Source organism: Amphiura filiformis, chromosome 3 (genome assembly GCF_039555335.1).
Source record: "Amphiura filiformis chromosome 3, Afil_fr2py, whole genome shotgun sequence".
In the NCBI taxonomy this organism is placed as follows: domain Eukaryota; kingdom Metazoa; phylum Echinodermata; class Ophiuroidea; order Amphilepidida; family Amphiuridae; genus Amphiura; species Amphiura filiformis.
The window spans coordinates 41,091,542-41,107,891 of NC_092630.1; the positions used below are offsets into that span (position 1 = coordinate 41,091,542).

General features: G+C 38.0%; 1 protein-coding gene across 7 annotated transcripts in view; it reads left to right on the top strand.

Moving 5' to 3' along the window:
• Window positions 1-310: 310 nt before the first annotated feature.
• Window positions 311-16,350, top strand: part of LOC140148521 (membrane-associated guanylate kinase, WW and PDZ domain-containing protein 2-like) — a 97,118-nt gene continuing 81,078 nt past the window's right edge. For 5 of the 7 annotated variants that reach the window (XR_011858493.1, XM_072170505.1, XM_072170506.1 and 2 more), the window contains exons 1-2: window positions 311-510; window positions 7,419-7,853. Coding sequence is in view for 6 of the 7 variants with exons in the window: in XM_072170505.1 (XP_072026606.1) it covers window positions 7,526-7,853 (328 nt within the window). In the remaining variant the exon portion in view is untranslated. The remainder of the gene's footprint in view (window positions 511-7,418; window positions 7,854-16,350) is intronic. The other 2 variants (XM_072170507.1, XM_072170508.1) reach the window with 1 other exon arrangement.

Genomic DNA, 16,350 nt, shown 5'->3' on the forward strand with positions numbered 1-16,350 from the left:
TTCGTCAATAATAGAATAATCGATTTCAATCGAATTGAATGCATGAGTTTGTAGTTGACTACTGAGCGACCTAAGCGATCGATTGCTAGCCAATCAGATAGAACTCCTTTTCTTGCGTTCAGTGAAATACCACTCGCCTGTCGCTCACTACCACTCGCCCGTCGCTCACCAACGGAGTATTAAATTTATATTTATCGTATAGGACGTCGACGGTGTGCCCATCGCAATTCCTCGAAACAGGTTGATCAACCTGTTTTCGGGAATTTCTTTCCACTACTCAGCTGCTGGTTGGTCACAGTTCACTACGCATGCGCAGACTACCCACGCCTTATGACTATGTCAAGTTTACATTTTAACGCATTTTTGAATGGGGATTAATCGGTGAATCATCTGACAATTTCAACAAATTTGTGTTATGATTTTAGCCAAGGAATGGTGCATTAATTACTCACTACTTGTTGGAGGTAATCAGATAAGGAGACACGTTGTCCTGAGGTGGAATACGTAAAGGTATGTAACCTTTTCCTGGTCATCACACTTGCCGTGTACATGTATCTCGCGATCACCATTATTTATCAACACACTTGCTCAAGTTTCAGTGACTGTCTCAGTGACTTCGACAACAACATAGCTCCAGCACAGTGGTATCGTAAATCAATTGATTGGCAATATAAACTAAGCTTATACTATTACTAGAACGGGAGATTAAATCAACAAGTGAATTTTGTTTTAACTACATGTAAGAAGAGACACATCAAGAGTCATGATTGAGAGTAGATTGTAACTTACGTAAGTTTTAGTTTTAAAACCATTTAACATTTGCTGAGGAGGACGCCCGCAATATTTTTCAAAATTCTGTTTTTTACATGATTATATTGTACTTAATTATTAAACTAACATACCCTGCAAAAATCAAGACTATAGGAACCGTCGTTTTATTTATACGATGGAAATATTATATTTAGTTGAACGCATGTACACGACAGTCACACAGTACGTGCATGGCGTGCGGGACGGATACACATCAAAGAATAATACCATAACACAACCGACAGAGTGATACACATTGGTGACATCTTTTTACTTGCACCATGTTTTAAGGTATCTGCACATTTCGTTGAAATTTGTTCCCGTGACCAAGCACCTTTTGCACCCAAGTACGACTATACTCCACTACGGAGGGATGTACCGGTACTCATGGAAGAAGAAGAAGAAGAAGACATCTGCGCTGGTTGTAAATTTCCATTTTCTTTGCAGTTTTACTCAGTTGTTCGGCTCAAAATTAAAAGGGACATACCATAGCCTAGACGTAGATCCCTGGAGGATGGGGGATAAATCCCCCAATATTTTGCCAGGGGATGGTCCATACAATCACCCCCCCCCCCCCAATGTTGACGCCTGAATATGGGTTTCTGACCAAATTAACCTCATATTTGCCCATTTTAGCCCTTGCATCAAATATCATCAGTTTAGCTTCAAAATAGCAACATTTTTCGTGCGTTTTGTCACCAAAAGGTACTGGATTCACTTTACCGGGGTACTTCAAAAAAAATTTCCAACCTCATCCCCCCAATGTCAAAAAGAAATATATATGCCACTGGGACATGTACATGTATACCGGTATGTATCTGATAATAATTTTAAGGGGGTACTACACCCCTACACAATTTTGTGCCTATTTGTGCATTTTTCTAAAAAATTATAGCGCATTGGTGACAAGTAAGATATGTATATTATAGGGGCAAGGACTACAACTAATGCACTGGAAATTTTATTTCAGCACAGACAACAGTTGTGGAGAACTTTTACAGTCAAAAATGAGGGAAAACCAATATTTGATCAATAAATCAATAACTACTTGCCTTGAGTTGCTGAATTTTCAGTGCAGTAGTTGTAGTCTTTGCCCCTGTAATATAGGCCTACATATCTTACCTGTCTCCAATGCGCTATAATTTTTGAGAAAAATACAAAAATATGCACAAAATTGGCCAGGGGTACTAGTACCCCATATGGCCCATAAGCTATCATTTTATGGCAAAGAAATACTAATTATCAGATTTAAGTCAAATAAACGCTCGGGGCGTTACATTTTACCAAGGGGGGGGCATTTATAATAGAGGTCATTTTTAGCACGACAATTCCCGTTAAAATCATTAGGTAAGCTTAAAAGTCACGCTAAAATGACGAACTATGAACTTTTGACACTGACTTTTGGTTCACTTCCGGGTTGCCAATGCAGATTTTTCGCCATTTATTGCTGCTATTATCAACCACTAGATTTCGCGGTTCTCGGGTCGGGCAGTTCTTGTAATAGTAGGGTGGTCACATGGAAATTTCAAACCCACCCCTGGAATTACTTTTTCTGTCAGGGTTGTTCCTGCTGCAAAATGATTTTAAAAACCTCTTGAATCAACTTAATCGAACAATCCGTTGCGAAGATACAGCCTTTTAAATATTCACAAAATTGGCCATTTTTACCCCATTTTTAGGAAAATCATGATTTTGTCATAAATTTGCATATTCACGGAGCGATAATTGTGGGAATAAAGCCAAAGAAGGCACAAGATGTATTGTTTTTATTTATTTAATGTTCATTTATGCAAATATTAAAAATCCAGGGTCATAATTGCTATATTTGCTTCTTTACAACATTTTTAAAATGGCTGAAATCACAAAAATAACTCTTTTGCCAGGACTATATGTGATTTTCACCATTGAGGGCGCTATTATGTGCCAATTTTAACCTTCAAAGGCCTGTATTTCCTAAACTACACAACCAAATTGTCTGATTTTTGCACAGGATTTTGCTCTGAGGGTCTAGATTGTAAAACTGAATATAGCATAATTGTACATCTTTGGGAAAATAGTTTTATTTGATGACAAAAATTATTTTGTGCGTAACTTTTTTATGCGTGACCGTACAAAAATGCTATATTCACCTTCATTACGAGCAGAATATTTTCTATCTAATTAGGTAGTCGGGTTTGTACAGAAGTTACTGGGAGACAAATTATATGGAATTCAAAATGCCCAAAAGTTTTCCAACTGTTGCAGAATCTGTTACATTTTCACCATACATTTGTGTATGTAGGCAGAGGTACACACAATAGCTAGCATTATGGCCACCCTAGTAATAGGCCTATCTCTAATTGCCCAACACCCGTTACCAATATACCTGGCCTAGCGCCTAGGCCTACGTCTTCCAAGGAGGATCCCGAAAATACCCCGAAATTAGTAAACGCAATAACGCCTAATATAACGGGTTATATAAATGCCTTACCATAACTGATTATTTTAATGTTAACCATTCTGGATGACCCCGGAAATAGTCATGTTCTACTGAAATAGGCCTATGCATGCGTTCCGTATTGAAATATGTGTTTAAAATAGGCCTATTGGTCCGATGAGATGCACCTGGTAGTCACACTGTTAGGCCTAATGCTTTCAGTTGCACACACTGCGCCTGCTGGTACTCAGCTTAAAGCGATCCGTGCATAGCGATAGCGCCATGGACTCAGCGAAGCGATCCGCGCGACGCAATAGCGAGCGGACTCAGCGAAAGCGGTCCACGCGATAGCGCGCGGACGGACGGACAGACACTCTGTAAATAGTATTATGATGTGAGCAACTTGGTAAGCTTACTACACAAGATAGCATGGAAATATCGGAATTTTTGAAACATCTTGGTTGAAAATAATGGTGGGGGCGTTTATTTGAGGGGGGCGACTATTTGACGAAATACGGTACCGTAATCTATTTGTATGGAAATGTTATACATTGTAATAATATGGCTTTAAGTTTACATTCAATTCAATTCATGTACGGTATGCATGACATAAAACAATAACATCATTAACAATCAAGATGATGGATTCACAACTTCATTGATATGCTATAGCTAAAATAATAATAGTTCTCGATCCTGAGAGCTCAATCGGCACGCAATGACAATTGCATCTTGAAGCGTACAACGCCTACCACATACGCTTTGGGTAGCGCTGCATTTCCAAGTTTTCTCTTCTTCTTTCTTCCTTACTTCTTTCCTTCCCCCTCGCCAAAAATTACGCAGTGCATGCATTACGATTACGTTCATACTGTCAAGATCAAGAAATAATATTTTCGGTATAGTTGCATGCTTGTCAATTAGTATTTATTTATTTTATATTGTTAACTTTAGAGATGAGATGTAATGAAGCTTTTTTCCAATGGTTTTTTTTCCACAAATTATCCATTATTCGTCTCTAGGTCCAGGAACTCTCCAAACACAAAAATAATATGAATGTCCAACAAAACGGGAAATCTCCAGATTTCTTCCCAAATCATATCAAAAAACTGGATTATGCAATACGCATGTAAAAATTGCTAAAGCGTACTGCTCATACACTCTACAGAATTTCTGTCATGCAATCTATGAGCACTTTGCATCTAGCTAAAGCTTCTCCCAAGTGGAGAATGGCTCACAGTCACGCAATTACGATGTTGAATTTTCGTATTCGTATCACAACAGCAATTTCGCCCACGCTTATATTGATAATAAATACAAAAATAAATGGGAATGAAGACCGCTGACTGGGTTCGATTTAGAGGGGTTTTACATGCACAGAATGCATGTAACATTGGTTCTGCGTATATTAAAGGTCATCAACTTCATTACATCGTAGCTAGACGGGTAGGTCCCTGCACAGCCAGCTGATGGCGTCTTCATCAAGCTCTTGAAATCCAGGGGTACCATGTGGGGATTTGTTGATGGGACAGACAACTGATATGCTCCATTGTTTGAATTTTACCACATTCACAACTTGAGGCGATGACGCTGTACCAATTGATCTTTTGTAAAAGGTGCTTAAGTGTGTTCGACTCCAGTCCTGGTCCTATTTACATAATTTACCCAGGCCTTCCTTGGAAGGTCCCAACCACTTGAATTAGAAGAGGGCTCGGTGATGAATGCCTTTAGGTTGGTGGATGAGGTCTCCCATTCCTTAGCGCAGCATTCTGCTATCCAGAAGGAGTGGCTGAAAGGAGGTAACTGTAACGCCGATCTGCGACTTGCGTTGCAAAGTGTCTCCTGGGAAGATGCTGCTCTACAAGGGTGAGGACACAAGGCTATCATCCTAGTCATGTTTTGGGGCTAGCTTCGGAGTCTGCAGGTCTCTTCTCAACTTTGCTGGAGGGATGCCAGACAGAACTGAGAGTGAGAGGTTGCTGACAGAACCCTACATGTATGCAGTATATTTAGTACACAGTATACAAAAGGATCTGATATTAGAAAAGCTCTAGGCATGTAGGGAAACCCCATTCTATTGCTAAAAATATAAAAGCTGGGGACAACAGCAATGTCAGAAACATTTCATGATATTGTGAAAGGATTCTGTAATCTGTAAGTACTCGCAAAGCAAAGTGCTTGGAAGATTGATGTGTAGCAGAAGCACTAATTGTACAGGTAGGCCTACCATTCAGCAGCAACTGTGCAAAGAAAGATTGGGATTGCTCCAAAAGTGGGCAGTTTCCCAAACAGGGATAATTTACATTGGTTCTTCTTCAATTGTCAAGTTGGCTCTACATGTAGCTATAAAGGTGCAGTTCTGTCAATGTGAGTAGACCAGATAGAAAACTGTTCCTGAAGAAATAAGTGAATGTGAAAGTGACATCATTGTCATTGTGTGTGTCATCATTGCCTCAAAAGAATATTCCAGAACTTCAGTCTACAGTGGACTTCATGGGACATAAGTTTGGAGTAGGCCTATACTTCATTCGTCTGGAACTTAATGAATGAAACTAATCAACAGCAAAAACAAGACTACCCGATGTGTAATTTCATAAGATCATTGATTGCATTGGCTCCTCAATCAGTTTTTGCACAGTACAGCACTAATGAAATGTGGCTTGAAAACATCAGGTAAATCTGGTCAATGTTCAAGTTTACATTGACCAGAGTTAGTATTATAGTTGAAACTTGAATGCATCCTTTCCCAATCATACACAGCCCTCAAATTAAGGATCTGAAGGGGCATGGCAACTTTTTAGGGCAAGTTGATAATTGCCTTGGATTTTCACTGAAAAGACAAGGCAGTATGGCAGTTTGTAATATTTCAAGAGGGCATCATGGCAACTGTTGAAAATTTGAGAAGGGCACCAAGGCAAAGTGAACAAAACACACACAAACAGTCTGAAAGATGATTTTATAATGAAGGGGCAGGGCTGGGGCACCGACGGCAACTTCATTAGAGGGCATGGCAAGTGACTGCCTTAGGTGAAGGACATATTTTGAGGGCATTACGGCAGTGGGGAATGGGGATGGGCACCCACGACAAAATACCATGGGTGCCGTGGGTTAATTCGAGGGCTGATCATACATCATGTCTAGCCAAATATTATTCAATCATGAGGTGATGATGATGAAGAAGTAGCTGAATAAGAAACCTTTGTAACATGTATCTACTTGTCATCTTTAAAAATTATTTGTTTTTTGTTACCGCATGTGTCAATAAAGTCCCAACAAGGCAACAAGTCACATACATTTTACACTTCACAGGAGTTCATGCATTATGCAATGCTCAACTAGCGTAGGTGCTGCGCTGAACTGATTGCACGCCATTCTATATTATTTTACACAGGTTGATGATTTCTGAGTCATTTTTTTTCACCAATTATAAGTCAAACAAAGTATAGTGTAACTACGTAGGTATATCTGGAGAGGGGGATCTTCAGTCAGATAAAGTATGGTATACATTAATTTGTAATGTTGTATGACTGTAGAATAGACGAATCCAATTTCACGCATTCCTGCTCCTCAATGGCAGCCATTAGCCGCGACGGGTATGATGCGGCCTTGAAGGGTATTATAAACTGCATTCTATCACCCGTGTAACACGTAGACAAAAGAATGATGACAGTTTACAACACAAAAGAATCTAACATCGAATTTTAAGTGGGTTTAATCCACCCAATTGGGTACTCACAACACCTGTTTGGTGCATGCGGGTAGTACGGGTACCCAAATATGGCCGACCAAATCCTGACCATGACTTGGCTTGTTGGATTCATCTATAGTCAAATAATATTCCTTCTTGAAAAAGAGATTCATGAACACTTGCTTGTTATTAAAGTGTTTTCAACAACTTCACACAGTTTATGTAAGCACAGCCTCAAGAGAAATGTGAAAGTTGAATGAATTATGATTGCCTTGTGTGATGTGATTTTTGTTTCATATAATATAGGGGCCTAGCTATTTACATAGCTACATGTATCTGTTACTTTGCAATGGCCATTAAACTAATAAACAAATAATGTGTTGATGTTGAATTAACAGTAGCCTACAATATCTCTGAAGTGGATGATTTGTTTGCTACATGTATATATATTTTACAACCAATGTTCTTTATATAATTCAATTTGCATGAATTTCTTTCTTGTTGCAGATTTTCAGGAGATCTGTCCAGAGATGATGGATACATACGGCATCACATTTCACCAATTTCAGGAGAGAGATTAGTTCTTGTCAAAGTACATAATTACAACACGCTAGATGCCTTCTGCAACCATGACCAAGGACAACAAGAAGGGTTCCAAACCCCCAAAACATTGGACGCAAAGAGCGCATGAATGCGTCATAACTCGCGATGATAATGGAAGCATCAACATCGCGGTCAAAGGAGGCGCAGAGAACGGAGCTTTCCCGTTCCTATCGGATATTCGCCAGGATCGTATACAGCTACGGAGCGGCAAACTCCATGTGGATGAGATTTTGTTGGAGGTGAACGGACACAAATTAGCTGGTTATACTCTCTGGGATATTGAGGCACTTTTCAAACACCTTGGAGATGTAGAATTTCACTTGAGGCTTGTTAAACCAGGTAAGAATTTAAAAGGCATAGTCATGAAATGTCGCCAAAAGTTAAGAGGGGGTAAAAACTAAATGAGCTCCAACAGTTGGCTGATATCTGCTCTTAGGTAATACAGGCTCTGTGCTTGATGATGATCCAAGATATTCCACCAATATAGCGAGAGCTCCATTTGCTCGCTATTTGATGGGTATTGCGGGCTGCGAACAGGGCTAGGTCTACTCTTAGTCTTATCTTGTCTGGATTTTGGTGTATTGTACATGTACATTGCCAAGTTATCATTATCATATCAGGCAACCTAGTTTAGTATAAAATTCACTTTTACACACACAAAAAAGGACTCTCCAATGCAGTAAAATGAAAAGAGAGTGACAAGTGTACACTGCACAAGTTTACATTATCAGGCATGTCTGCTTGGATAAATCTATTCTTTGACTGTAAGTAACTACTGTATATAGGCCTATCTAGACAAGACACAGGTTGACTTGAATGTGTATTTTGACAGTCAGAAGATGTATTCATTCTTCTTATTGTTTATATTGAACAGGTCAGTAAGTACACACAATCCTTAGATTCAGCTAGGTTCAATGGGATAGGGTTCAGATGACAGGTATACAAATTGAACAGGTCTGTAGTTGTTGTATACTGAATGATATATTATCATAGGAGAATCCAGGGTTCAAATGCAGTGCAGTGGTTTCTGTGATGAGCACCCAGTCTTGACAGCATTTAGACAACCTGAAGTAATTGGGCTTATCCTATGTTAACACCCTATCTCCCTTATCTAACCTCAGTATTTTAGGTCATCAACCAGGGTGAATCAATCCATAATGAACGTTTTATACTGACACTTGGAAAAGAAAAAAGCTGACTGACTCTGTTATCCCAAAGGCTTGTAAAAATGAAAATTGAGAATTTTGGAACATGAATCTAGTCCGACGAGTAGGACCTGTTTTTTCTTAGTTTACCAACTATACTCTAACTCTGATCGCTCAAGAAAGATTAACCACAAAAGTCCACTAGCGCGGTCACTGGACTTTCGCGATTCGTCTTTCTTGCGCCATGTGAGATAGTGATCATAGTGTGAAAAGTGTATAGTCTGGTAACTTAGAAATAAAAGGTCCTACTCGTCGGACTACATGAATCACACATATTTTACCCATAACCCTGCTGAACCCCAGGGTCTACAATGTATCTATGCTTGAACCCACGATGTGGTTCAGTACTATTGAAGGCCATACCTAAATCATGTGAATTGGGACAGACAGTCAGGTGAAGTCTGGGGTGCATAAAGCAGGTTTAAATTCTTTCCCCCAAATGCTTTACAGCATCTATTTTTAGGGTAACATAGGTCAATAGGTTTATTTTTAGGCCTGTGATGTGTATTCCATCATCAGGTATGTTTAAAGCACTCACTGATTACTAGCAAAAAATTTTGAAAGCCTTCTTATCATCTTGTTGTCCGGTTTATATTAGCTGTCCTGTTTACATGCACATACATTTTTGTACAAACTGTACCTTTAGGTCATCTCAACTCCTGTAATACAGGATGCTAGTTAAGATGTGACCTTTCACTTCCAATTAGGAGCCTTAGAAGTTACTTGGCTCACAGATCCTGGAAGGCTGGAGCCTGAAGAATAGCTAGACTGACTCTAGATACATGGGAAATTGCATAGCTCTGCAGTCTGCATGGAGAAAAATGAAAATTTTAGGTAAAATAATAATAAAGTTTGCTTCAAGTGGTTTATTCTTAAAATGCTCTTAACCCAAACAAATTAGGCTAAGGCATATTTTGCCTTCAAACAAATTGCAGTATATTATTTTATTGTATTTAGGACAGGTATGTAGGCCTACAGGTCTAGGATTAGGATAAATTTAATATCGTGTTTTCATTTGTTTTGTTTTTTTAATCTTTACAACCTTATCGGATGGTTTCGAAAAAGCTTGTGAATTTTTCCCGGGATATTTTTTAAGAAGACTGCCAACGCCCCCTTGAAAGCTCGACTGTGATTGGCTCTGATCATGCGACCCCTCAATCAGTTCCGCCCTTTTTAATGACCTAATGATCTCAAACAAAAGGGAAAACCCTTGAAAACTTGAAGCCGGGAATTCATTGCACCAATGACATTTGCCTCAGTAAAAACCGGTTGATGTGACAACTTGAGATGAACAAGTTGTTGTTTAGCCTTGCCACCTTTCAGGTATTCTAGTTTTATCATCAGGACCATAATATTTTAGAATTGCTTATTTTTTAAATTTTTAAACTGATTGTCTGGAACAACTTAGTAACCAGGAGGATGTCAGTGTCTCTTTGTTATTCCAAAATGTAATGGGTACGGTATTCAAAGCAATGATTTGGTATCAGCATTTAACACAATAACACCTCGTCATACTGATGACAATAGCAACAGAAAGTGCAATATAGACAGTATCAATCCAGCATTGAAATTGTTATTGAGCACGCTGCTTATAATTGCAACATCTCCCATACCCAATTGAATTTTAAAATTTGATTACCAAAGGCCACCTGAGATTCCATTTGACATCACCTCCAAATTTTTCATCATGAAATATTCATCACACCGTCTTGTTTCCAGAAAACCAACACACAGATGAATATCACTCAAAAAGTAGAAGTTGATTTGGTATTTTTAGCTGGGGGACAGTAGGGATGTGTGCACTTTTTTCATACTGAAAATTGAATTAAAAACGTGCAGCATCAATTAGTCTGGTTAATTTGTCTGGCCCATATATGTTGTTATTGGATGATTGAGGCCAGACTCCGATGTACAATATTATAAACAAACAAACTAAAACAAGTAACAACTTAAAAAACAGCAAAACATATATGTATGCAAGCAAACAAATTTAGCAATTGTACCCTATAGTGACTTTGCATCTCAAAAAGAACACATTTTAAACTCTTGTCAAAAACACACAACTATACCTGAATTTATAATACCTTGAAAACAGTATTTTGTAAATTAATTAAGTACTGGAATTAATTTGCATCATCCGATACATGGGACGCAAAGCAACGTAGGCTACGAAGCAAAGTGTTGCGTCCGATACCATCGGGTAGCTAAGTAAAGTGAGTCCATTGGATGCAACATATCAAAAGTGAGTTGCAAATTTTAATTCCAATATTTTGATATTTTTACGGTACTGGATGAATCATATTTATCTTGAAAAATTCTCATGTTAATTGATGGGTAAGATTGCTAACTTTTAATTAAAAAAAGGAGAATCTGCACACGACCAGACAACACATTTGCAGTTTACTTTTACTCCAAAGATGAAATGTCCATGCAATGTTTATCTGTTAAAAGACAGGTGCCAGCACTAAAATATCCATTGCTCTTTAATAGTCCATGTCAATAGAGATAGGTAAGGTGTGATAGCAATATGTCATCTTGGGGCATCGTTGAAATCACCATGGTATCCATGGGTTGCCGTAGGAATTGCACTTCACGAATGTTTGCATCTCACCTATTATTATTTGTGTGTGTGCATTGTAACCAGATGCTTGCAAAATTGTTTTGATATTAAAAAAAAATATTTTGAAGTGAATAAATTTGAATAATCATACATTTGTAAATATGGGGTAGTCATTTCAATAGTAAATCAACATGATCATTTCTAAAATAAAAGGTAAGGTGGTGCCAGAGGAAATTGCCGGTCACTTTTTCCTTGGTATTTAGGCCATACTACATGTACTCTAAATTACCTTGAGGTGGAGGATTCTCCATTCCTCCGGCCTCCTGCACTTATCTTGTCACATTTATACACCTGGGTCGAGAGCTAGACAATTTATTAAAACCTTAGAAGGTACTAGTGATGTGGTCGACATGCCTTATGTCGACATAATGTCGACGTCGGCACGTATGCCGACATGTCGACATCAAAAAATCATGTCGACAAAAAAATTTTTTTTTTTTTTTTTTAGTTTTTTCAAAAAATATTTTTGGCCAGAAAAGCAAGTTATAGGCCCAAACTGACTTGTTATTCAGGTTGAAACCAGAGAAATACTGCTACTAAAAAAAAAAAAATTGCCAATTTTTTTTTACAAAGTTGATGAACTTGTACATTTTGATTACCTTTGCTTCTATTGAACAGTCAGGACACATTGAATTAGTATGCATTGCTAGCTGTTCAATAGAAACAAAAGTAATTAAAATGTACAACTTTTTCTCAACTTTGTAAAAAAATTGGCATTTTTTTTTTTTTTGAGTAGCAGTATTTCTCTGGTTTCAACCTTGAATAACAAGTCAGTTTGGGCCTATAACTTGATTTTCTGGCCAAAATATTTTTTGAAAATTTAAAAAAAAAAAAAATTTTTTTTTTTTTTTTTTTTTTTTAGAATTTTTTTATGTCGACACACTGTCGACGTCGGTATACGAATTATATCGACATGTCGACAATAAAAAACGGTGCCTAACAAATCACTAGAAGGTACTCATCTTAGAAAATTTTGCATAACTAGTGACATAGCTAGGTGATAGGGAGGATGTGTGCCCTGAATGCCGTCTTGGGGGGGGGGGACTGAAGCAAACAATTCAGCATTGATACTGTCCAACCGGTGAAGTCAAAATTTCCATGTGCTTTGGGCACATTTCAACATAAATGGTCATTTGAAAGACCATTTTACATTGTAAGACCGGAATTCAACAAATATTTGCAATTTTGCACACTCTGTGCGTAATTGTTTCTGGAATGGGGGGGGGATGGGGTGTCATTTTGTATTCTTGCCCCGGGCGCAATTCCTAGCTACGCCTCTTGTAATTGATCAGGGTTGGCAATTTGTTTGTTTTTTTAAATCGAAAAAATTTATTTGATCGACATGGGGTGCTGTGCATGTTAGTTATAATATTGTATCAAACCTTTGCCGAGATATAAATTGTATCACATACAGACATGGAAGAAGGGGGGGGGGGTTTAAATTGTAATGAATCCAACAAAATAATATAGATGTACATAATGACATACCATTTGTACTATCAATTGAACAGTCACCATGATGAATGTTTCTTTTGTGTTCTGATATTTACATTACAATTCCCCAAGAGTACTTGTGTCATGAACCATGAATACCTAAAAATCCCAATGCTTGCAATGGTATGATTGAAATCTAATCAGTGACAAAAAATTGTTCAATCTGATGTTCATTGTACACAATATAGTCAGTAAATCATGTAACATTGATGCAAGAAAATTGCAAATCAATGTGCAAATGTAGTGGCGTTTCTTGAGTATTTTCAACAACTCAGCAAATAGGCCTATGTGTACATGTATGTGTTGGCCTACACTTTTCAGTTTTTGCATCATCACAGTTGGTTGGAATGCAACAATTAAAATCTGCACCCTTCAGTAACATACAATGTACATTGTATATCTAGGCCTATAAAATGTATGTAAATTTTGCTGGCAGCTCATGCAATTCAATTAGACTGTTCCTCAGTGCAGAAACCTTATACATGTACTCTGATCAGCTCATAATAGGCGGGACTCATAACATAGTGGATTGATACAGAATGGCGTACACACAGCTAGGCGCAGCACTTACGCGAATTGCGTTTTGCGTGAATGATGCGTGCGTAATTCCCGCCTATTAAGAGCTGATCATAGTATATACATTTTGTACCAGTAGCATCGGCAAAAGTATAGTCATCCTGCTGTCCTGCTCTTAGAATTAAAATTGCTCAATAAATAGCCAGATTTATAAATTTGGTCTAAACAGGCGAAAAGAAAGATTCGTATTATACTTTGGTCACTATGGCTGCTAACTGTGTCCTGACTGTTACAATACATACATTTGCAGAGTTGTGTATAAATTGTATAAAGTTTGAAAATAATGTTTCAGGTTTGGAATTTTTATCTAAAATAAAAGTACGTAATTTGATTTGTTTATAGGAGGTTTTGTACAGAATATGGTATTTTTACCAGTGCTATTGTGTTTGTTTGTGTACAGTGGTCCTGTCCATACCACCAGCCAGCAGCCTTGACCATGACCTGAGTGACCTGAAAGTTGAGCAGCTCTGCATAATACAGGTGTCACTGAAGCAAGAAATTTGATATTTATCATGTCAACATTGATTTCATGCAAACCCATGAAATTGGTTGTTGACATGGCAACCAGTGGCGCAGCCAGCACTTTGTAAGAGGGGGGGGGCAAGACAACTTTTAAGGGGAGACTTTGGCGAAATTGGTCATAAATGTGCTATAAAGTACAAAAAATGGTTAAAAATCTTACATGTCAGGGCGGCTAGCATTCCACAGGGTGGGGGAGGACTTCTCACAGGGGGGAAGCTTTGCCCCCTGGCTACGCCTCTGATGGAAACTGGTTTGCTCTATCTGTGTTCAGTACCAAGATCAAAATGATCACAACACAAAGTCAATTGGCTTGCTAAAGTAAATAGACGTGCAAACCATTCAAACCTGGCAAATATACATCAATAATTGAATGAGCATTGCTTATTTCAACAAAAGTTATTCAAATAGCCCCCCCCCCCCCCCAAGCATGTAGGCTTAGTGTATTCCCTGGGACGCATACCCAAGTGTGCCTCCGCACAGATCATCCATTTTTAACAAACAAACAAACATAGCTTCTCTGTTATTTACTGTATAATACTATAGTATCACTGTGACTGTGTACTCTGATTTAAACTTGTGTCTTCGATGATGGAGTTTAATAAATTCCTCTTCTCCTGCTGAGGCTACGTTTTCCCTAGCCTGTGTCTCTCATTATTATGTCATTATTACTTAGAGTAAAAATAGACTGTTCAATTTCAAACTTATGTAATCATTGAACTGTAACCTTTACAGGCTTGTAAAAGCATAACATAAGTTCTGAGTGACAATATTTTCCTAGCCCTTAGACCATGTCATCTTTGATTTTTCAGGCAACAGATTCAAAGACACAACCTGGCGTGATACACATAAAAGGCAGTATCCTAATCAAAAGAAAGGAAAAATGCTTGGGAGATATTTATATCTTTTATCACACAAGGTGCTGTGCCGATATGGTTTTCTCTGAACCTTCAGATTTTTCTCAGGAACATTTATGAATACATTACGTATATAGCCCAGTAGCCAGAGGCTTTCAAAGGGTTCAATCAAACCCCCTAAAATTGTCAGTCTCTATAAACATAATAATTAGAGGTAAGAAAAAGGGAAGAGGAGAAATCAAGGAGAAAGGGGAAAATACAATAAAAAAATGAGGAAAGAATCAATATCAGATATACCCGATATTATGGGCTCGGAGCACCTCTAAGATTCCAAATTCTGACCCAGTACACTCCACTTCTATGCAATGATTATCTGCCCCATGATACATGTAGACAAAAACAGGAGTGGAGCGGGGAAGAGATTTTCGGGAGGTCAAAGGGGGGTGAGGCAATAGATTTTTGGTGTGCATATTCATGGGTACCTTTTAAATGAAATGCTCTGTAAGGAAACGGTATGAAAATGTTCAATACACTCGCATTATATTTGCAGATTGGGTTCACAAATTTGGCACATTGCAAAGGGGGAGGGACGAGGGTTTTGGGCAGGCAGAGGGAGGGGGGAGGAAAAGATTTGCTGTCAGAGCATTTAGAAATTTGCCCACCCTGGGTACCAGGTAATTGTTGCACAAACACCTTAACTGGGAAGTCTGGCTATGACTGGTAGTGTTAGATGGGTGTCCTATTTGGTATTTCATTCATATCATGAAATTGAAGAAACCAGAATTTATAAGGGATACAAAACAATGTGAGAGAGGTTGAACATTTTAATCAAATAGGAGAGGTAGGAGAGGAAAGTTACTTACTTGAATATGTTGGTATAAATTTGTATATAAATTTAAAAGAAATTGTAGCTAGAGCTGCATATAAAATGCCAAACTGGTCTGTGGTTGCATATGACTATGACAGTCTATGAGAAAACGCTCTTTCACCATTTGATGAGATTTCCCCCCCCCCCCCACATTTACTCATAAGCATAAACATTAAGGGAACAATCCAAAAGTTTGATGAAGCCCTATAAACTAAAGTCCCCCCTCCCCTCTAACGTAAGTGTCAAATATCGAAAATTCCAACCCATATTCATTGGGCACAGGGCCGTCGCTATGGTCTATGGGGTTGTGGAAGGGTGCGACATTGCTAGGATATTGATCACATTTAAGAAACAATAATTCTATTTTATTTTGAAATATTTTTCTTCAAAAAAAATTAGGACTTGCTGGATTTTCAAATAAAAAAGAATCAAAGTGCGGTACAGCTGCTTTAAAAAATGAACTTACAAGTTACAGGTTGCGAGTACTGCACTCTATATTTATTTGAAATCATTTTGAAGCAACCACTGTAAAATGTCAATATCGTACTTCAGAAAAGACTAAAATTTTACAATTATATATAATATTAAATCCTTAAAAAAGATCAACTTTAACTAATTCTTTACAAACGGTGAGCAATTGAAATCAGGAAATTACCATACTGATGCGAGTACTCAATCTTTGAGTAAACAAAATTCC